Genomic DNA, 23,985 nt, shown 5'->3' on the forward strand with positions numbered 1-23,985 from the left:
TATAGAGGGTCTGTAAAAGAGAGGAAAACTCTCACCAAGGTGAACGAAACAGTGCTGCAGTAATGGCCTTGAGTCTGATTGAGATCATGTGGATGGTGCAGGGTAGGGCAGTTACCATCTGTTGTTTGTATGGTCATACGAGTTATAGTTGACTCAATAGCACCTAATGGTACAAATGAGGATGCTGATATTAGTGAAAAAGCATAATGTAAGGTAATTTTAACAAATTGTATCCCTTCATATTACACAGGGTAGATTTTTTTTTTCAGTCTCTAAGAACAGCACAGAAGAGGGAAACCCTGGATGAGATGGATTGATATAGTAACTGGGGCAATGGGGGTTGGTGTGTCAGAATTAGTGAGACTGGCTCAGCACAGGGAAGGGTTCAGAGCTGCTGTACATAGGGTCGCTGTATGTCGCAGGTGACTCAACATACTATATTGGTGTTTTTTTTAATTTAAACTTCTTGTTTAGAGTCAAGAAGACTTCGGGGAGGGCCTTTGTATTTAATAGTTGGTTGTTATTTTGAAGGAACATTCTTCTAAGTGCTACAGCATTCTTCTGTCAATATGCTGTACTGAGGTAAACTGTGGTTGCTGGAGTGTGGAACCTTGTGTCATTGGGGTTTCAAATGCCATAATGGTTACCCATGGTGGACAGTGTTTGGTGGCGCTCTCAGTTTAAGATAGGTTTGAAAGCAGCGGTGGCATCCACTTCCTAAACAGCATGCCTCTGGAAACTGTGAACTTTGATAAATGACGATAGTTATAGAAAGGCTTCAGGTCTTTTGTTCATAGAGTTGCTATGAGTTGTGCTTGACTCGATGGCAATCAACAACAATGGGTTGCCATCAAGTTGCTTCTGGCTCATAGCATCCCAGAACTGCCCTATAGAGTTTAGAATTACCCTATAGAGTTTTGAAAGCTGTAAATCTGTACAGATGCAAATGGCTTCATCTTTCATTTACAGAACAGCTGGTGGGTTCAAATTACTGACCTTGAAATTAGCAGCCAAACGTTTTAACCACTATGCCACTAGGACTCTGTCTGTTTTTAAAAGAGATATATATAAATTGTATGTGACAAAACAGTCATTATGGCTGTTCTATAATAATTTTTTAAAAAAAAAATGTTTTTTAGGGAAATATCTCAATTAGACTTTTAAAGATTCAATCAGTTAATGGACATGTTTAAAAGTATACATGGAAATAGAAAATTCAAGTTTGATATCTAATAATAAAATTTTATTCTTAGGATAATAGTACATTCTTGGCTTTTACAAGGCTGATAATATTCCTTAGTCCTAATAAATAATACAAAATCTTTTATAAAAGGTCTTGAGATTTAAAAAAAAATGATGCTTATAATGTTAAACTGAGAATGAGAAATGTGAAGTTTGGTAGTTTAGAAATTCAAGAACTCATGCCTTATATGGGCAGTGTGTTGTAGCAAAACACACCATGTGTCTTACCAACAGCTGTTCACAATTCATCATTTTTCTTTGTTCTCCAAAGCTATGGCAGACTGTCCTTCCAGCATTCAGCTGCTCTGTGACCATGGGGCCTCTGTGAATGCCAGAGATGTAGTAAGTCAGATTGTGTTTACTCTCATTTCCACTCATGTATTCTAACTTCCACATTTTCAGAAACTTGCTGTGTTAATGCTGTCTTATTTCATTTGTTGTTTAGGATGGGCGAACACCACTTGTTCTGGCTACTCAGATGTGTCGGCCAACAATATGTCAACTGCTAATAGACAGAGGAGCGGATATTAATTCCAGAGACAAACAAAACAGGTAAGTAACTCTTTTCTCATGGTTCCCCAGACAGCAGTTGGATACGGGTTGGTTATGAAACTCTGCTGCTGTGCCTTGGCCTTTCCTGGGTTCTCTCCTTCCATGGCTTGCACTTTCTTGGCACTTGCTCCTACGTCTCACTTCTCTTCAGAGTCTGCTGAAGAAGAATAGAGAAGGAAATTGTGAAAGATGACAGGATAAATGCTGAGTAAATACAATGATTAAGGTCTGTGTTCAGGTCAATGAACTAAAAGAAAGCAGAATTATGTCTCAGTTAGATGACATTAAAAAGGGATTCCCCCCACCGCAAGAAATTATAGCAGATAAAATATAAAGAAGAATACAAAAATATTATGTCTACACTTTACCTGTCCTCAAGGGAATCTTTTTGAGCCGGTACACCTAGAATAGGGTGCCTATTCTACTTCCGATGTATTTTCTCAATGTAACTCTGCCTGGTTGTCATGCAGCTTCTTTCCCCAAACTGAGATATCTGTATGTCAAGGTTCCCTTTGTTTGATTTTGCTTCTTTTAGTTTAATGACATTTTGCTTGGGTGTATTATTTATTAAGTATGTACTAATCATTTCTATCAGTAGTTCTCCCTTTTCTCCTTGCATAGGCCTCCTGGGTCTTAGTGGTTACTGTGTTGTAATTCAGCTATTTGTATCTCAAGGTTTCTGACAATAAAGTGTATGAAATACATTCCTTCTCTTAATTGAAATATTACAAAAAGGTATAAGCAAAACTTCTAGTATTTTATAGATTATTATTAAAGAGATCATTACTTTGTTTTGATGGATTTTATTCTTTTAAACATGCATCCTATTGTTTGTAAGTTTAGAAGTAAATAAATGTGATAAAATCCTCATTAGATGACAGTTTTCTAGATCTGATTGTTTTATTGCTCAGATATCTCAAAGGAAGAAATTCTTCAGCCATTAAATCATTAATGTGATTCTCAAGGGAGTGGTAATTTTTTTACTGATACTCTAATCAGGTTCTAAGCCTGACTAACAAAATAACTTAAAAATAACTTTTAGGATCATAGAATGATGATATAGTTGTTGCATGCATAATACCTTATGTTTTTATAAATCTTTTCATTTTCTAAGCACTCTTACCTATGTTTTCCCATTGATGGGACAGAAAAACATAGTGCTGAAACAATGTATATTGTGTAGACTAGGTAGTAGATAGTTTTAAAATAAACTATAATCTTAGTTTTCAATACTTTGTTTCTTTTCTTCTTCTGTTTTAACTTTGGCACTTTAAGCCTCTACTATAAAAACTTAATTGATGCCTGTTATATATAGAATATTAGACTAGTAACTAATGAGAGTGGAATGTTAGAGAATTTGAATAAACATTGCATGTTATTGTGTGCCTTTGAGTCAGAAGACTTCTAGCTCACCCTCCAGCAGGTTTTCAGAGGCAGTAAGTCAGCCCCACTGGAGGAGATTGCCAGTCTTTTTCCTGCAGAGCAGCTGGTGCATTTGAACTGCATGCCTTTGGGATCGCAGCGCACCTTGTTACCACTAGGCCACCATGTTGTCGTGTGCCATTGAGTTGGAACTGATCCATAACTGACTCTACAGCAGGTTTTCAGAGGCAGTCAATCGCATTAGAGGAGATTGCCTGTCTTTCTCCTGTGGATTCAAACCGTGTGTCTTTGGGATTGCAGCATAGCTTCTTACCACAAGGGTACTAGATCTCCCTCTAGGGCACCAGGACTCCCTATATATATGCATGTTGTTGTTGTTGTTGATTGCCATTGAGTCAAGCCCAACTCATAGAGACTCTATGAACAAAAGACCTATTGCTTTCCCATAACTATTGTCGTTTCTCCAAGTTCATAGAGTTTCCAGAGGCATGTGGTTTAGGAAGTGGATGCCACTCCTGCTTCCAAACCTGTTTTACAACAGGGAGCTCCACTAAACACTGTCCACTTTGGGAAACCATTCTTGTATTTGATACCCAATGGCACAAGGTTCAGCATCACAACAAACTCAAGTTACTTCATACAGCACATTGACAAAGAGTTATGTACAAAGTGGAAGAGTGTTCCTCCAAATATAAGAGCACTAGTCTCATTTAGCAGTGGTTAAATGTTGTCAAGTCGAATATGACTGAGAGCTTTGCACAAAAGACCTGAACTGTTTTCTATAACTAACATAATTTCTGTACCTTTATATAGTTTAGAGAGTTGGTTGAGTTTCCAGAAACATCTAGTTTAGGAAGTGGATGCTACTCCTGCTTCCCAGCATAAATCATTCTGGAACCTCATCCAAACATTGTACATAATGGGAAACCATTATGGTATTTGACAAGACTATGGAACAGTGTGCAGCATCACAGCAACATCAAATTGTTCAGTTCAGCAAACATACAAAAGATTGCTGTATATGCATAGGTGGGGGGGAAATGGACCTTATGTGCATTGTCCCACCCAGTCATTCATTGCTATCAAGTCTGAACCTAAGAACAATATTAAGTAACACACTGTGCTACACCTTCACTATAAGATGATGTAAGCCAAAGGTCCATGTTAGCTTGAGGTAAATTGAGGAAGGTTTAATTGAGAAGGCACATATAGTTTATTTAGTTATTGGAGTTTTATTTTGGGGATTTTTTTATGCATTTTAAAAAATATTATTTACAAAATTAGAATGTTTTGTTTTCAAGAACAGAATCTTCCAATTTCCCTCACCCCACCGTCCATCAAATTGTACAATTCCATGACTGATTTTTTTAATTTTGTTTCACTTTCTCCAACACTTGGAATGCAAATTTTATCAGTAACATAATTCTGGGAAATAAAAAAAATAGGTATTAAATTCTTTATTTTGAAGTAGGAAGAATTTATTGGGAGACATTTCCATGATGTATTTCCTGTAGGACCTTAAATGGGTTTATTGTAGGTTTTGAGCAGAATGCTAATGTAGTGAGATTATCAGTTGTGAAAGGTTTTTGTGGCAATCATTTAAAAGGTGTTAAAGATCTTTATTCTAATAAATGAGATTTATGAGTTTAGTAGAAGTGATAAAAAGTGATGTAAAATTTTAGCGCTGGACACTTAATACACAAAGCACACCACACATTTTTATAAATGATGATAAAATATGGAAAGTGTAAACTCTGTATTTGTAAAAGGTATGCTTTTTTTTAAGTAGTATTTGTAAGAGCAGGAGAAATATAGGCAATCTCCTCCATGTGATTTACTGGCACTGACAGCCTGCTGGAGGATCAGGTGTAAGTCAGTTTCTGACTCGACTGCACATAATAACAACATACTTTAAGAAAGGGGCCTCTGGCAGAATATTTCTGAAATACTTACTTTAATATTTCTTAAGGTCTTTAATTCTTCATTTTCCTTTTTAGAACTGCTCTTATGCTAGGTTGTGAATATGGATGCAAAGATGCAGTAGAAGTCTTAATAAAAAATGGTGCTGATGTGAGCTTACTGGACAGCCTGGGTCATGATAGTTCTTATTATGCAAGAATTGGTGATAATCTGGACATTCTGACCTTATTGAAGAATGCGTCTGAAAATACCAACAGAGGTACCAGCCATTTTCTTTAATTAGAGAAATCCTTAAGAAAAGCAACTTTTAAATATTTAGGTAATAGAACAACATAAAGAAACAGAACATTCTTCATCTTCTTCTCTCACAGATTTTATTTAGTCATTGTTTTGAGGCCAATGTGTGGCATACATAATCTAGTTTGTTGAGCCAACCCTGATACACCATAGAGTAATTGAGGAAGAATCAAATAAAAACTTGTACACAGGTGTACACACACACATAAAAATTTTTGAGTACGGGAAGTGGTGAGGCTTATACTGGCAAAGATTAAAAGGAAGAATTATTGTTTAAATATTAATATTCAGCAATAAATATTTGTTGAATATCTGTGTGTTCAAGAGAAACTGACACAACAAATAATCACAGAGCCTACAACCAAGGAATATTTTGAGGATTATCTTTGTCTTTTTCATAAACATAAGGTTGAGAAACCCTTATTAATACTGTGGGTAGCTTATGTCTTCTACGCAATACATTGTGCAGGCTTTACCTCATAATTTTTTTTTTGTGGTTTTTACTGATGCTTAAAATTCTACTTATTTGTAAATGAATGAAGACATTCACAGTCTTATTAAGTGTCTTGGTGACATAATGTCTGAGTGCTTGCCTGCTGGCTAAAGGCTCCCACTTCTACTCTAGAGGAGAAAAGGCCTGGTGATCTGCTCCTGTGAAGAGTTCAGTTTAGGAGAGTCTGTGTGGAAATTCTGCTTTATCCAGAGGGGTCCAGAGTGGCTCAGCAGTGCACAGCAACAATGGCTACATTATTATTATGACAGTGAAAATGAATTTTCTGTAGGTTTTAGGTGTCATTTAAATTGTTTGTAGTTTTCCCTGCTTTAAAAACAAAACAACAAAACCTAGTCTAGTAAATGTCCTCATAAGTAAAGATTTAAGCATATTAACTCTTACTGGTTACTTCCTACAGATTGAATCCCTGGGTTACAATGATGTATGCTTTTAAAAGCTTCTAATATGTTGCCAAATTATGTTGTCAAATTTCTCATCTTTTATCTGCCTCCTCTCCCCAGTATTTATGATATATCTACATACTGTCTTATTGAAGTAACTGCTGATTTGATAGGAAAAACTGCTCCCACTGCTATTTTAAGCTTAAGTTTTGGAGATAAGACCGAAAGGTAATAAGCATGAGGGGGAGCTTTAAAATATACTTTTATAGTATTCCTTCTAAACTGTGTAGTCAAGGAATACAACTTGAGCGTCAGTGTCACTGATCCTTTTCTTCTCTTTCTCTATACCTTAGGGAGAGAACTTTGGAAGAGAGGACCATCTTTGCAACAGGTAGCTTTTAAGTTTAATTTTAAAAATGATGTATTATGTAATTAAAGTGGTTAGTAAGACTGGTCCGTAGTTATGCATAACTGTCTTAAGTTTAAAGGCAGGTTGCACCTTCAGTTAGTCATGCTTATGTAGTGTGTAGCTTAAGCTCAGAGGCCTTATCAAGACACTCAGCTTAAGAGAGTGGATCTCCCATGAATGTATCCAGTGGGAAATAAACTGCCTCCTATTTGTCGGACTTGGCCATGCAGTCCCTTCAAGTACAAGATACTGCATCATACTGAGATTCTTAAAATGATGGGTTTTAGTGTGGAAGGTCATAGACAGTTTTTCCTTTGTTCTTAAATAGTAACAGATGGGGCCCTGGCGGCATAGTGTGTTAATAAACATTTGCTGTTATTGGAAAAGTTTTTTAGTGCATTGCATAGTGAAGAAGACAGTTAAAAACAGATTACACATTGTGATTTTAGTGTTGCTTAATATTTTTAGGTTTTCCCCCCATATGTGTACAAGGTTTCCCTGGGTTCCAAACATCTGACTTTATAAATGTACAACTTATGGTGATGAACAAAGCCTATAAAACGTACATTAAATTTTTTAAGTACATACAATGGTTTGCTGTAATAAATGAGTGCTACTTTGTGACAGGCATAAATTGTTATTGTAATTACAATTGCTATATCCTAACGATGTTTTACTAAGACAAAAACTTGACTGATGTTAGATGCAAACCAGAATAACTCTACCAACTAAGGTACAAATTCAAAGTAATAGAAAGCGTTTGTACTCTGGAAACGACTTGTCTTTAACCTAACCAAGAGCTTGACTTGAAAGTAATAAACACACAATACATTAAATGATTCCTGTCTTGTTGGGTACTTTTCACACTAGCTTTATCAACTCATTGTTTAATCCTGGCTTGCTTTCTCAGTTTGAATAAATGTTTGTTTTCCTCTATTCTCTTTGAGTCCACGTAAGTAGGGTTGCAGCATTCTCCCCATCTTGTTCAGAAGTTAGAACAGGCAGTTTTCTTCTGCTGACTGTTCCTCCCAGGCTTTTTCCACTTTTCCCTACTGAGAGGAACCCAAGTACTTCCAAATCCTGGAGAGAAAGTTCTCAGGTATCTTCTGACAAATTCTGATCATCATTCTGCATCATCTCTCTCCTTCATTGACCCTGAAAGCTATAGAAAAGCATGCTTTCCTAGTTAATCCATTAGAATTAAGAGATCTATTCATGCATGTATTATGTCTGTTGACACTTTTTTCTTTTCCATCTGGAGCAACTGTTCCAACATCCTCCCTCATTCTTCAGATTGGGTGTGGGTAGAGTGACATGAAACCTACCCTGTGTGAACGGTGCCAATTATCTCATAGAATCAAAGAAAAAAAATTCCTCTAAGCTGTAAGATAATGGAAATTATTATTTAATATTAATATGGGAACTGTAGGGAACTCTGTTGGCCTAGTGGGTAAGGAGTTCCTGTGCCAACCCAAAGGCAGGCAGTTAAAAAATCTACCAATTCCTTTTCGAGAAAAAGATGGGCAGCCTCCTCCTGTGTGATTTACAACCTCTGAAAACCTGCTGGAGGGTCACCTATGAGTCAGTTCTGACTAGATGGCTCACAACAATAACAATGGGAAAAGTACTCAGCCCGGTGATTATCTGCATGAATAGAGTTAGTATTCTTCTAGGAACCAGACTCATGGTTTCAAATGACTTTATGTCCATTAAATGTTGAATATATTTCTTGAGCATCTAATTGAGGTTTATTCTTATACTCAGAGACCTAAAATTCCTGCTATTAGGCAATCTAGTGTTGTCATGAAAATAAGACTTGTTCAGTTGTTTGTTTAACAAATACCTATTGGGCACCCACGTTACACCAACTACAATTGTAGTGTTGGGGTTATTGTAGTATATACCAGACAAAGGCCCTGCCCTCCTAGAGTTCCCAGGCTAGTGACAGAGATGAGCAATTGGCCAATGAATAGTTAGTGCTGTAACAGAGGAAATGAAGAAAATCTATACAGTATTAAGGGCTGAAGGTTGAGGGGGAGTGGTGACTATTTTCGGTTGGGTGCTCAGCAGAGGCCTCACTAGAGATGTGACCTTTGAGTAGAGGGCCGAGTATGTGAGGAAGGGAGCCAGGAACTCTATGGAAGTTTTATAGACAAAGAAGTAGAAGTGCCTACTGCTTGATGAGGGAGCATCTTAGCATGTCCACAGAGCTGCGCAAGACCAGACTGACAAGACCAGGTGTGCATGCTGGGTGGTGGCCAGGGAAGCAACTTCTGAGATAGTCAGCACAAGATTATGTTGGACTTTGTATGATATAGCCTATGGGCATACATCCACTGATAACTAATAGTATATGATAGGAGATGAGTACTCAGATCTCCACTGCTCTGTGGGTCAGAGGACTGTGAGAGATTTCACCCAGCATGGTGAGGCTTCACCAAGGAAATGGTTTAGGGCAGGATTGGCGGATTTAGGAAGTCTAAGCTGGGCTGGAGTGAAGAGTGGAAGGTGGATGTTGAGAAAGAAAGGCTTGGAATGCGAGTAATGTGTGGAGGTGAGCAATGGGGAGACAGGTTAGCTTTCACATGAAAAACAGTCCTCTGGGGAGAAGAGATGGACGAGAAATGAAGTTGAGGTGAAATTGTGTATGCAGAGTATCTTCTTGGGGGGAATCATCTCCCTTACATTCCAAACTCACACTTACTAGAAGAATAGTTTTTAAAAAATTTTAAATAGACCGAAATGAGATTTTTAAAGGTTAATTTGAAAAAAAAAAAATTCCCAAATACATAATCAAACATAATATCAAACATGGAAATAATATTTGAAAATATTATAGCGTTAGCTTTTATTTTAAAAAACTCCACCCACACAACAAAAACCTCTCATAAAGGATTAAAGAAATAGCTTTCTAAATTGTGCAGTTATAAAAGTTAATTCAGGTTTAAAAAAACCAACCGTTTTTGTTCCCTTGTTTAATAATTGTGTTATGATTTTGTTAAAGCAACACTCAAAGCTACAGTAATATTTCAAAGCAGTAAGTATCCAAAACCAGAACATAAGCCTTTCCAAGTTGTTTAGAGAGCTTTTATTTAGCTCGGGTCAAAAGATTGCGTCTGTCTCTCCCATATGCCCCTTCATATTTTATTTCAGCAGAGCTCTGAGAAGGAAACAATTTCCATATCTCTGTCAACATTAATGTAACTCTGCTTCCCTGCCAGCCTGCCACCCCCCGCATCATCTTTGGAAATGATTGTGACACTTTCTAGTGTAACTTTGTACCTAGAACAAATCCTCCTGCTTCAAATTTAGTGACTTTCATTGTAAAACAGATTTGTAACAGTTGTTGTTGTTATGTGCCATCATGTAACAATTAGTATTTTCAATTTTGTCATCGTTTAGCATTTAAGTGTAAATTGTACTTGCTTTATTTAAATGTCACGTACTTGAAAATGCTTTCCATTTTGGAGTTGTAAATGGAAATGCTGCCACCTTGTGTTATGTAGAGCAAAATTTAATGTTGCATAAATGGAAACCCACCAATTAAGCATGCTGTTGCTAATCTGTGTTTTCTTATGTTTTACCAAGCGGCATTTGACACATGTGCAAGAAGAAGTAAGCACCAAGTCAAATCAGAGGGAGCATCCAACCTTTCAGGTAGAGAGAAAAAAAAATTATTTTAAACAAAGAATCCCAGGACTAGAGGGAGGAAAAATGGGAGCAAAATGTGGAGAAGAAGAGTTGTGCAAAGGGAAGCCGGTGGTTTTGGTTTAAGATTTTGTTTTCTTGGTCAATCCTTTCTTAAAAAACTGATTTTTGGTGTAAGTGTCTGTGTTGGTATAATTATATATCACATTAGATTTGTGGTATAGGAAGTATTACTTTCTTGGTATACTTTATCAGAAGCAAATATTAAATGACCATCTTTATGCAAGCCTTTGTTAATTTAGATGCATCTGTCTTTATGATGTAAACCATCTGCTGCAGTTGTTTTGGGACGCTGTTAATTACACTGATAAAGTGTTGGTTTGTTGTGGTGTGCTGTCCAGCCATTCACAGCGCATACCCCGGGAGCCACTGCTGTCGGTCAGTCCCCACTCACAGCAGCCTACTGTTGGGTTTCCGAGGCTGGGAGGCTTACAGGTGGGGACTGCTCATCTTTCCTCCTCTGAGCAGCTTGTGGATTTCAATCACCATCTTTCAGTTAACAGCCTGACTCGTTACAAACTCTGCCACCAGGGCTGCTCAGTGGGGGCAGAGTAAAACGGTCTCATTTTCTAAAGCTGTACTCTTACTAGGTCTCTTCTCTCTCAGATTAGCTGGCGGCTCAAACTGCTGACATCTCGATTAGCAGCCACGCCAAACCCTCAAACTGTTGCCTTCAAGTTCAAACTGAATCCAAGCTGATCACTGATCCCCTCGTGGGTTTCCGCAGCCGTAAATGGTTCTCTTGTCAAACTGCTGGTGGATCTGAACTGACAGGAAGGTGCATCTCTGTGGGCTGTGCCGCTGACTGTGCCTGTGTGCCACCTAGGCTCCTTAAAGTGATGCAATTAATGTGAATCAAAGAAAATGAAACTTTTTTTTGTTTAAGTATATGAACAGTAATGTCACCGAGCTATGCATTCATTAGAATCAATCAACCATGGGAGATCAGTGGGCAGCATTTACCTGGGGATAAAGGTCAGAAAGCAGACAGGGATAGAAAAGAAGGGTGAAGGGAAAAGGTAAACACAAGGTGATAGTAAGAGAGTGCTCGTGTATTGTGGGGATGGCAATCCAGGCCATGAAACAGAATGTGTAGCAGTTGTTGACTGGAAAACCTGTTTGCTCTGTAAACTTTCACCCAATTAATAATTAAAAGAAAAATAATAACACTAAGTGAACAACACAGGACTTTGCAGCTTTTATGTTTATGAAAATCTTCAAAAATAATTATGTGGATTATAAGATTAGATCGTTTATGATTGAATTTTTTGTTTTCAATTCATTGCCGTCAAATGGGTACTGACTCATAACTGGGCCTTCAGGTGGCGACTCTAAATCACAGGGGAGGACACTGCACATCTCTTTTCCACAGAGCTGCTAGAGGGTTTGAACCACCAGACGGATGCTCCCTGTGAATTAGCTTAGATGCCTATGGACTGCGCCAGCAGTCCTTCCTTTATGTTTGAAACATCATGAAAATAGATGTTTTCCAGAGCTATTTTCTACATGATGACAGGACATTTTATTTGCACTTTCCTGTTTGATCATAGTTTACCATAGTATTAAAAATGAATTATGGTACTGTTCTTCAGTAGCTTTAAATATTTCATCAGAGCACTGAAGTACTGATTATTTTAAAAAGGCATTAGAATAATCTACTTGGAAATTTATTAAGCAAAGATATTAAAGTACTGAAAATAGTTTATTATATTGACACATGTATTCTTTTTTGGTTTTTTAATTTCCAGATAATGCTTTTAGTTTTTGTTGGAAAAAAATGTAGATTTGCTATATTCTTGATAGTTGTATTTATTAGACATCATAGAAGGAATCCTGGTGGCGCATGGTTAAGTGTGCAGCATCTGAGTGAGAGGTCAGTAGTTTGCACTCAATAGCCACTCTGTGAGAGTAAACATCTAGCCATTCGTTTCTGTAAAGACTACGGCTTAGGAAACCCAGTGAGAGTGGGTCTACTCTGTCACACACAGTCAACTGTGAGTCAGAATAGACTCACTATCAAACAACAGGTATCAAAAAATAAGAATTTTCTATATTCATTCTGATCTGCAAATTTTAAGTCATTTGAGTGTTATTCAAATTATTGACTCTCTTTGACTTAACACTTGTATGTACAACTGCAAGAGATAAAGGACTGTTCTTTAAACTTTCTGGTGTAAGAGTATATTTGAAGAATGGTCATATACGTAGTTTATTTTTCTAGGATCTGGAGATTGAAAATGAAGATTTGAAAGAAAGGTTGAGAAAAATTCAACAAGAACAAAGAATACTGCTGGACAAAGTCAATGGTTTACAACTACAGCTGAATGAGGTAAGTAACCTGCATAATTTAAAACATCTAAGAGCAATTTTATGAAAAGTAATCCTCCTCAGTCATGGTGAGCCCTTGGGACGGAATTGTCTTAATACCCATGACACCTAACAACAACAGTCATTAATAAAATATGGTTAGTGAACACTTTTCATATTTAGAAGCAGCCCTGATGACTCAGTGCTTCAAGTACTCAGCTGCTAACCAAAAGATCAGTGGTTCAAACTCACCAGTCATCATATGGCATGACATGACTGTCTACTCTGTAATGAGTTACAGCCTTGATAGCTCTATGGGTAATTTCCTCTGTCCAACAGGGTCTCTTTGAGTCTGAATTGACTTGATGAAGCAGGCTTCTCATGTTCAAGTCATCCCGGTTGTGGGTGCTAAACTAGATAAAATCAGCTTGTATCTTATTTGGGACCAGGACCTTAATGTGAGAGTTTCTCCATAGGAAAGCTCATGATAACAACATCTTTGAACAAATAAAATGAACCATTTTGATTTAATATCCACATATGGTTAATACCAAACTTAATAGAGAATATATATTCCTTTCAAGTAAATGAGCAAGCATAGTGCTACTACTGATATTAATAGTATTTAAAGTATTGAAACAGTGCATTATATATTCATAAATATTTGAGGTATTTGACAATACAAATGTTAGTAGCAAGAAGAAAAGACAGTTATCAATAGTTGAGATGTGTGATAATAGTAAAGGACTGAATGATATTTGGTACTGTGGGTTTAGAGAGGAGAGAGGAAATGGACGAGGTGAACTGTCAGGAATTAATTTTTTTTTCTCTTTCTTTTTCAATTTAGGAAGTAATGGTTGCTGATGATCTGGAAAGTGAGGTATGATAATAATTGTAAATCTTTGATAATGTTTTCTATGTAGAAGTTGATAATAATACAGTAACGATTTTAAGTCTTGAGACGGAACAGAGTGTTTTTGGTTTTGGTTGTTGCTTATATATGACTAAATGCATGTTCTGAATATATTGGAGTGGGTGATTAGAGACCTTTGAATGGCTCATTTGTTGATGAATCATTTCATAAAAAAAATAGTAAAATGTTAAGCCTGAAAAGCAAATGTCTGAAAAGAATAGTATTTGAAACAACAGAAATTTGAACATTTTGTATTGTTGGTATGTGTTGCATGTTATATTGATGTATTTGTAAAAATTATTAGCCTGCTTAGTTATAAGGGGTTGCATTGCCAACCTGAAAGCACACAATTTGAATTCACATGAGCTGCTCAGCAGTAAAAAGATGGGCAGTCTCCTCCTGTGCAATTTCTGTCCTCTGAAAACCTGCTGGAGGGTCAGCTATGAGTCGATTCTGACTCAACAGTACATAATAACAACAATAAATAAAACCCACCAGCTTGAAGAATTCATCCATTGGAATTCACTCAGTTCTTAATTTGCATTTTCTACAACACATTGTAATCCAATTTAAAATGCAGGATAATTATGTTGTGTTTTCATTTCTTTCCATTTCAGAAAGAAAAGCTGAAGTCCCTTTTGGCAACTAAAGAAAAGCAACATGAAGACAGCCTGAGAATGATTGAGGCTTTGAAAAATAGATTTAAGTATTTTGAGGTAAAGAAAACTTCATTAAATTATTCCACATAACTTACAGAGGGTAGAAAACTTGAATTTGAATGATTATTCTTTGTAATATGACCTCAAGTAACTAATTTGTTTGAAGTCTTTTAATTGGTTGCCTCTTTAGAAAAATTTGAATGAGTATCCCTTTCTCTGTAGAGTTGGTGGTTAAATGAAATAAAGGAAACGTATATAGCTACGTAGAGCTGACATTTCGTTTCATTCTAGTTTCTCTTCCTTAACTTTCCTCGTTGTCTGTTTTCACCTTTTCAAGCTCATGCATAGGAGCTTGTGATGATTATGATGATGGCAAAAATAAGAAAGCATTATCATCATAATAAATAGTGGTATTTGAAGATTATTTCAGAAAGAGTTTGAGTGTATATGAATTAGAACATTTTGGAATGATGTGTGTTAGTAAGACTCATATGCAGTTTTGGTTAGGTTTATTTTTCCATATTATTTGAACAAAGCTGTCTACTTCATATTTGTATACTTTAGTGCCTATTTTAATTATGTAAGTTGAGGAATTTTCACACATCAAATCCACCCAGACCAAAGAACAGAACATTACCAGCACTGAGCAGTGTTCAGGGCGCTAGCTTTCTGTTACCAGCCACCTTCAGAAGTACGTGTGATTTTGTCTTATATACTTGGTCACGTTACTGGGGGGGGCAGTCTCTAGAAAAAGACATCATGTTTACACAAGTAGATGGTCAGCGAAAGGGATTGACACAGTGATTACAGCAATAGATTCAAGTACAGTGGGGGTCGTGAGGATGGCACAGGATTGCACAGCATTCATTCCCTTGTGTATTGGCTTGCTGTGAGTACAGGTCAACCAGAGGGCACCCCACAACAGGCTTCCACTGCCAACTTCATGATTGGACCCAGTTAGACCTTTTAAGAAACAGAGAGATTAAGAAGGCATACAGATCTTTTCCCAAACCTTTGAACCAGTAAGGATTGGTGAAAATAGTATTTATTTAGTTGTAAGGCTGTGCACTAGTATGAACCAGCTTGAAGATTAAGTTATTATTACCGATCTATACAAATATATAAACATAGACTGAAGTAAATTCATAACTTGTTCTAGAAGTATGTTTGAATATATATATATAATATATATTATACATATATATATACATACATATATACATACATACATGTACATACATATACATACATACATATATTACTTTGTATTTGGGTTAATTGGGAAGAGGAGCCATCCGAGCATATTCAGAGATCTGAAAAGTTTGTTTCTTATTCCCCGTCTGACTGATGCATTGGAGGATTTGTTATTAACTGTCCTTGCCTCAGTTGTCTGTTCTGCTCCTTGTCTCCTTTTGGAGGCTACACTCATATCTCATTGTCAGGGAAGTAGAGCTGCTCCTCCCAATAGTGGTAAGATAAAATGAGTCCTTGATGTGAATGTGCCATTTACCTTCTTTGAGGTAAAGAAGCAGCAAACACTGTGTATTGAAAATTGTTTCTGTTCATTTGGGGCTCATTTTTCTTCTCTTTTGAACAATCAAGTGTTTTCCTTGAAACACTTGCTGCTTTTATTAAAATGCTTAGTGAATTAGTTTATTCCCAACTGATCTCTCTGATAGTCACTCATGTGATGTCTTTCTGTGGGTTCAAGTAGAATAATGCTTAGGAGAAGCGAAGAATGCCAAAGATGTGCTTATAATGACTGAAGTGTTGAGAACTAAAGTAGATACATCTTAAAATGAAGCCTTTATTTCCATCTAAAATGTTTTAATTTGTACTTCTCCTTTCAGAGTGATCACTTAGCATCAGGAAATCATTTCAGTAACCGTAAGTATAAAAGAATAGATCATTGCTGTTCACTCCATTCTAGCAAAGAAACATTGTTCATGCCTTTTAAGCTTGCTCTACTGTATCTGACATTCATGCTGTAAAACTTCATCCAACTACTTCTGTGCAGATGGAGCCAGGTGCAGGTTAAGACTAGTGCTACAGCCTCTGATATAAAATCAGGTCATCATGAGGCTCTGTTTTTGCCTTAGTCACCTATTTTTTTGGATTGCATATTGTATGAGTTCTCCAGACTGCTTGTTAGTTAGTAGATGTTCCTCTCCTATAGTATCTGGGGCTTGTTTTATATGAAAAGTCTAGCACAGAAAGAAGCATAAACATAATTTTCCAACTTGGGGAAATTTTGAGATTTAGTCCCAATGCAAGCATTTTAAATTTAGAAACACCGTAACAATTATTTAAAAACTATGTATGCTTAATCTTCACTCTTATTTCAAGTTTAAGCATTTATTCATAAAATTTTAAGCATTTATTCGTAAAATCTAATTTTAATTGCTTAGGTGCAGTAGTAATGTTTGTCCTCGGAGTTACAAAGAACAATACTTTAAGATACATACTTTATAATAATAATGTGGTTTATTTAGTCTTACAGTCTCCTATTGCTAAAATCAACTTTCCAGGAGACTCTTAAGTGGTTTCCTATGTTTATAAAAATAATAAGGAATATTATGAACATTTTAAAACCAGAATAAGGAGCCGTAGTGGTCCAGTAGTTAAGTGCTTGACTGCTTGTATAAATCCTGTAAAGATTGCTGTTGTTAGATGCTGTTGAATGAGCTCTGACATTTAGAGATCTTGTGTTTGACAGAACAAAGCACCACTCAGCCTGGGCCTTTCTAACTCTCCATGCTGTGCTTGAGCTTATTGTTGTAGCCAGTGAACCAATCCATCTTTTTAAAGGTTTTCCTCTTTGTCATTGACTATCTACTCTACCAAGCAGCCTAGAATCCCCTTTGGAACAGTACTACTCTGTCATATGGCATCACTGTGAGTCAGAATCATCTAGGTTGCTCACAACAACAAAGCAGAATAATTTTATGCTGTAAACTACACTTCTTTTTTGTTTGAATAACAAAGGTGAGATGATAGATCGAATTCATTTTAGTCTACTTTGTAGAGATATGTGATTAAAATGTCATTTATTTGTACTTATTTAGGAAAAGAAGATACACTTTTTAAACAAGGTCAGATGTACATGACAGACTCACAGGTAATGTAACTTTTAATGGGGGGAAGATATGTTAAAAGAGGAAACAGCGTTTTATATTAAGTGTATATACATTTAATAAAATTTCCACATCAAAGAAAAATTAGTTTTGCTCTACTGGATTTAATAAAAAGAGATATTGTTGTTTCTGGTGCCCTCTAGGGTGTTTCTAATGGTAGTAGCTTACGTAAGAGATTGGCTTGGCAATTCTGTTGTCTTTGATTTTAAGTTTTTAATCATTATCAACACTCAGTTAACTCTTGTGTTTGCCCATATAAGGGAGGCACAGGCATGAATAATAAAAAACTAATTTGTTTTGGCTTCCAGATAGATTTGTCCTTACATTCAAATATATTCTACATTTCACATTTACTCTTTTACTTCAAAATAAGGAAGGCTTCCAAGAGGTAAAGTTTTGGCTGGTTTTCCAACCTATCCTCTCCTTACTTTTCCTTTCTGGTGGACATAGCATTGGCATTCTGAGTCCCTTTGTGAGAGACTGAGTGTACCACAAATGGACATATGGCTTGCTAAGGACGTTTTTACATATCCTCATCTGTAGGCAGATTAAGGTAGCCAAAATGAATACCTAAGCCCTTTTCAAGATGAAAAATTCCAATTTTCTAAACCAAGAGAATGGCTGTCAATTGAATAGTATTTAAGATTAGGTAAATATTTGGTTGTAATAAGATAAGCATTGATGTTGGGAAGCAATGTAATAATTTGTTGGTAAATTATAGCCATTTTAATCCAAAGATAATTGGTAAACTGAAAGATAATTTAGAAGCAGACTGTGGCTTGGAAATGATTCTGTGCCATCAATTCTTTACCTGCTGGTCCTGTGAAAGGCAGTTCCAATTAATATGAGCAACAATAAAAAGGTCTGTTGAATTTCAGTGGATGAAGCTTATATCAGTCGACCAGTATTTTGATAAAGAACCTCTTTATTTTAATAGGCTGTATGGAAAAAACAAATTCAATTTAGCCTGTTATGATTATGTGTTCTGATATTTGTAAATTGTTTCACTGAAAAATTTAATCATATTTTCTATTAGAATGTATCAGAAGAAACAAAACATTAGTCAAGCTGTATTTATGATCACGTGTCATTAATTAATCCTCTTATTTGAGTGAAAAGTTTGCTTTCTTTATGAATCAACAAGCATTCTATTGACAACTCTTATGCTGCTTTTGCATATTATGGTGGTCATTTTAAAATTCAATCAACATTTCATTGTAGTTAACAATGAAAATGCTCATTAAATTTTTATTGGATGTTAAAAGATATATCATTCTGTGAAAATATTTGATTTAGAATTGCAGTGCTTGTTCAAGAGTTCTAGTGTTTCGGTTTTTTTGTTTTGTTTCAAAGTTCCAAGCACAGTATAAAGGAGCCCTGGTGGCATAGTAAGTAAAGTGTTAGACTGCTAACTGAAAGATCAACAGTTCAAATCCACGAGGTGTCCTGTAGGAGAACGATGAAGCAGGCTCCTCTCACTAAGGATACCCTCAAGAAACCAATGGAAAGTCACCACGAGTCAGAGTTTACTGGAGAGCAGTTGAAGTTTTGGTTTAGAAGCATATTTTGTACCATAAAACAGAATAGAAGATACATTTTTAAAAAACTGATATTCATATATGGAGAGGGATCATAAATAGGGGAAAGAAGGAGAGAAGAAAAGGACCTAGAGGTAACAAGTCTTTTCCTTCTTTGTTCTGTCAGAAATAGGTTCAGGTAAATATAATTCCTAAAATATCACCACTTAGAAAAGAAACCATAACCTCAACAGTCTTTGTCTTCTCTCAAAAATTAGTACTTTATTTTTTTCAACATACGGGCCGCTTGGTAGAGAAGTATATGGCTAAGTGTCTTCTTGAGGCTTTTGTGATTAATGCCCTCTTTTGTCCTCCTTTTCAGTGTACTTCCTCCGGGATGCCAGCCCACATGCAGAGCAGATCTATGCTAAGACCACTGGAGCTTGCTTTACCCAGTCAAGCCTCATATTCTGAAAATGAAATGTTAAAGAAGGAGTTGGAAACAATGCGAACTTTCTGTGACTCGGTGAAACAAGACAGACTCAAGCTCCAAAATGAACTGGCTCACAAGGTGGCGGAATGCAAAGCGTTAGCCCTCGAGTGCGAGCGAGTCAAGGAAGACTCAGACGAGCAGATAAAGCAGCTGGAAGACGCATTAAAAGATGTGCAGAAAAGAATGTACGAGTCGGAAGGTAAAGTGAAGCAAATGCAGACACATTTCCTCGCCCTTAAAGAGCACTTGACGAGTGAAGCAGCGATGGGGAATAACAGACTCACAGAGGAACTGAAGGATCAGCTGAAAGATGTGAGAACAAAATACGAAGGTGCGTCAGCAGAAGTAGGAAAATTAAGAAACCAAATGAAGCAAAATGAAATGTTAGTGGAAGAGTTTAGGCGGGAAGAAGGCAGACTGCGAGAAGAAAATAAGCGGTTGCAGAAGGAGTTTAGTGCGTGTGACATGGAGCAAGAGAAGAAGGGAAGGAAGGTTGTGGAGCTGGAAGGCCAGTTAAAAGAACTGGTAGCAAAATTAGCCCGTTCGGTGCCCATAGAGAAGTTTGAAAACATGAAGAGCTTGTTATCACATGAAGTGAACGAGAAGGCAAAAAAATTAGCAGATACAGAAAGAGAAAATGAAAAATCTCGTAGTGAAATCAGGCACTTGAAGAGAGAGCTTGAGAACTTTCAGAGCCGGCTTGCTCAGCACGTCAAGCCGGAGGAGCACGAGCACCTGCGGAGCAGGCTGGAGCAGCAGTCGGGCGAGCTGGGGAGGAAGGTCACCGAGCTGACCGCCAAGAACCAGGCGCTGCAGAAGGATGCCGAGAAGCTGCAGCTGGACAACAAGCTCCTCGGCCAGCAAGTGCACAACCTAAATGTGGACATGAAAAGTAATTATGTGCCTTTGAAAGTGAGTGAAGACATGAAGAAGTCACACGATGCGATGGTTGATGATTTGAATAAAAAGCTTTTAGATGTAACCCAAAAATACTCGGACAAAAAGTTGGAAATTGAGAAGTTACTGTTGGAAAATGACAGCCTAAGTAAGAACATTAGCCACCTGGAATCCGCGTTCATCCCTCCTGAGAAACATGAAAAAGAGACCATGGCTCTGAAATCCAGTATTGTCGAACTTAAGAGGCAGCTGTCTGACCTTAATAAAAAATGTGGTGAAGACCAAGATAAAATACACGCGCTCATGTCCGACAACACCAATTTGAAAAAGACCATCAGTAATCAGTATGTGTCCGTTAAAACCCACGAGGAGGCGAAAACGTCACTGAACAGCACGTTAGACAAAACAAACAGAGAACTATTAGAAATGAAGAAAAAATTTGAAGATAAAAGCCAAGACTTTCTAAAACTAAAACACGAGAACAGTGTGTTAAAAAGAAACCTGGAAAACGCTCAGAGCCAGATGAAAGCTGAGTACATCAGCCTGAAGGAACACGAGGAGAAGCTGCGGGTTGTAAACAAGAGCATGAGAAAGGCTGAGGAGAGCAGTGCTGAAATCCTGGCTAACTACAGGAAAGGCCAAGACGAGATTGGGAGGCTGCACGCCGAAATGGAAGCCCAGAAGAAGGAACTTGACATGCTCCAGGAATGCATCAAGCTGAAATACACTCCAGTTACCAGCTTGGAAGAGTGTGAGAGAAAATTTAAAGCAGCTGAGAAAGAGCTAAAAGAACAATTATCAGAGCAGACACAGAAATCCAGTGTCAGGGAAGAGGAGGCCAAGAAATGCAAGCAAGAGATTATAACTCTCAAGAAGGAGATTCTCTCCCTTCAGAAAGACTTGAAAGAGAAGAATGCGCTCATTGAGAAGTCTCGTGAACTGGAAAGAACATCGAGCAGGAAAACAGAAGACTTAAACCAACAGTTAAAAGACCTGTTACAGAAATACACGGAGGTAAAGGACGCAAAAGAGAAGCTAGCGGAAGAAAATGCCAAACAGACCTCTGAGATACTTGCAGCCCAAATGCTTCTCCAGAAACAGCCCGTTCCATTGGAGCAGGTTGAGGCTCTGAAAAAGTCACTCACGGGCACAATTGAGACTCTAAAGGAAGAACTCAAGAATAAGCAGAGGTGTTACGAGAAAGAGCAGCAGATGGTGGCCAAACTGCATCAGATGCTGGAGAATCAAAAGAACTCTTCTGTGCCCTTGGCGGAGCATTTACAGATCAAGGAAGCCTTGGAGAAAGAGGTCGGAGTCATGAAAACTAGCCTGAAAGAAAAGGAAGAAGAAAGTCAGCATAAAACAGAAGAAGTCTCCAAACTCCAGTCTGAGGTTCATACGACGAAGCAAGCACTGAAAAAATTAGAGACAAGAGAGGTTGTTGATTTGTCAAAATTTAAGACAATGAAAAGTGATTTGGAGACACAGATTTCCAACTTAAATGATAAACTGGCCAACCTGAATAGAAAATACGAGGATGCGCGGGAGGAGGTTTTGCATGCCAAAAAGAAGGACCTGTCTGCGAGAGATGCGAAGGAGTTACTGCACTTGAGCATCGAGCAAGAGATCCAGGACCGGAAAGAACGGTGTGACAAGTCCTTGACCACAATCTCAGAGCTCGAGAGGACAATCCAGGAATCTGCCAAACAGATCGAAGAGAAAGATAATAAGGTAGGCACACAGGTCGTCAGTGTGGTTCTGAGCTGAAAAATACAACACAAAACTGGTAGAGGAGGAGGGGGCTAGGACTCTCTGTGTTAGTATTAAGGAGCCCTGGTGGACAGTAGTAAGCACATGGCCGCTAACTGAAAGGTTTATAGTTTGAACTCCCCATTTGATGTGACCATCTGCTTCCATAGAGAGTACAGTCACGTACACCCAGCCTGTTAGGGCAGTTCCACCCTGCCTGCATGGTCCCTGGGAGTTGGGATCAACCGGGTGGAAGCATTTTTGCCTTTGCTATAGTATTGAGCTTTGGTGGCCTAGAGATAAGGAATTGGGTTATCAACCCAAAGACACACTGTTCAAATCCCCTGGCAGCTCTGCAGGATAGAGATGGGCAATCAATTCCCGTGACATTTATTGTCTCTGAAAACCCCACTGGAGGGTCAGCCATGAGTTGCTCCTCCCTCAGTGATATGCAAAAACAACAAATAGTATTGCAAAAGATTTACAAAAGTATTGACAAAGGGACTGTTCCAGTTTCTACTGGTGTGCAAAATAATTCTGAAGTAAAACAGAGTACAGCTTATTTGAAAAGTGGTTATGAATATGATAATGTAGAATTCGAGTTATCTGCTTGGGAGTCTCTGGGTAGCACAGATGGTTAAGTGCTCAACTACTAGCTGAAAAGTTGGTGCAGAACTTCCCAGAGGTGCCTTTGAAGACAGGCCTGGTGATCTGCTCCTGAACGGTCCCAGCTTTATGGAGCAGTTTGACTTTGAGGCAGCTCACAATCAGCATCGGATCTACTTATTGTCACATGCTATGAGCTAGCCATGTATTTATGATCACAGGTAATTTCCTTAACTTGGACAGGTTTTACTTCTTTCATTGATAAAGTAAGGCTCAGAAAGTAAAAGAATTAGCCAAGTGCACACAGCGAATAAATGTCAGACGACTGTGACCATGCAGCCTGTACTCTTTCCATGATCCCAAAGTCTCTCTAGTTTAGTTTCTCCTTCGGGAGCTCTGTGATGTAGTCTGTCACCAGAGAGAACTGCACTGCTAACCCAGAGGCAGTGAGTTCCTACTGGGTGAGAAAGATGGACAGCCTCCTCCCAGCTTGTTTATTTCCTCAGAAAGCAGCGACGGGTGAGTGATGAGTCTGTTCTGACTCAGCAGCAATAATGGGGTTTTGATAATTTTTTAATAAGACAAGCTAGCTTAAAATAATGAATATTTTTGAGAGGAACACAGGACAGAAGTTAATTCTAGACTTAACAGAAATCTAGAAGCTCAAATTTTATTGGAGGAAACTAGCTTACTTTCCTGTGCTTCAGCCTGACCTGGAAGATGGTTTATGTACCTTCCAAGGCACTTACAGAGGATGTCAAAGTCTAGAACACTCGTGTAATACTCAAAACTGTTGATAATCCTTGCTGTTTGTCCTTCACTTGGTGATGCCCTTGTAACGGCATGTACTGAAGAGTTTAATTCAAGAAGTTAAGGCACATTCTGAATACCTATATCCTTCCTTACAATTTTGACAATATCCAAACTTCAGTTATCTAGTATATAGTTCAGTTTTACATCTCAAATAAGAAGATTGCTCTGCAGCAGTGACTGATATAAATGAATAAGTAAAAAAATGTCTCTCTCCTATTTTTTTCCCTCTAAGATAACTGAGCTGCTTAATGATGTAGAAAGACTGAAACAGGCCCTCAATGGCATTTCACAACTTCCCTACATGAGCGGGAATCCCACCAAGAGGCAGAGTCAGCTGGTTGAAACTCTGCAGCACCAAGTCAAGTCCCTGCAGCAGCAGCTGGCTGTAAGTCGCTTAACTAGCTCGAGTGGCTGAGGCGCTTGGGTGCCAGCTCGGGTTTTTGTTTGTTTCCATTTGTGAAAGCTTAAATTTAGAAATCAGATTGATTTGTG

The 23,985-nt window shown here is 37.8% G+C and overlaps 1 protein-coding gene across 1 annotated transcript in view; it reads left to right on the forward strand.

Annotated features, from left to right (window-relative positions):
* Positions 1–23,985, forward strand: part of UACA (uveal autoantigen with coiled-coil domains and ankyrin repeats) — a 62,735-nt gene that overhangs the window by 28,821 nt on the left and 9,929 nt on the right. The window contains exons 7-18 of the mRNA XM_006888345.1: positions 1,514–1,584; positions 1,688–1,794; positions 5,175–5,356; positions 6,642–6,679; positions 10,286–10,354; positions 12,627–12,734; positions 13,560–13,592; positions 14,243–14,341; positions 16,135–16,171; positions 17,350–17,402; positions 19,318–22,056; positions 23,726–23,878. Coding sequence (XP_006888407.1) covers positions 1,514–1,584; positions 1,688–1,794; positions 5,175–5,356; positions 6,642–6,679; positions 10,286–10,354; positions 12,627–12,734; positions 13,560–13,592; positions 14,243–14,341; positions 16,135–16,171; positions 17,350–17,402; positions 19,318–22,056; positions 23,726–23,878 — 3,689 coding nt within the window. The remainder of the gene's footprint in view (positions 1–1,513; positions 1,585–1,687; positions 1,795–5,174; positions 5,357–6,641; positions 6,680–10,285; positions 10,355–12,626; positions 12,735–13,559; positions 13,593–14,242; positions 14,342–16,134; positions 16,172–17,349; positions 17,403–19,317; positions 22,057–23,725; positions 23,879–23,985) is intronic.

The sequence above is a fragment of the Elephantulus edwardii genome, unplaced genomic scaffold, assembly GCF_000299155.1.
Source record: "Elephantulus edwardii isolate Elephantulus edwardi_28Jun2011 unplaced genomic scaffold, EleEdw1.0 scaffold00066, whole genome shotgun sequence".
Taxonomy (NCBI): domain Eukaryota; kingdom Metazoa; phylum Chordata; class Mammalia; order Macroscelidea; family Macroscelididae; genus Elephantulus; species Elephantulus edwardii.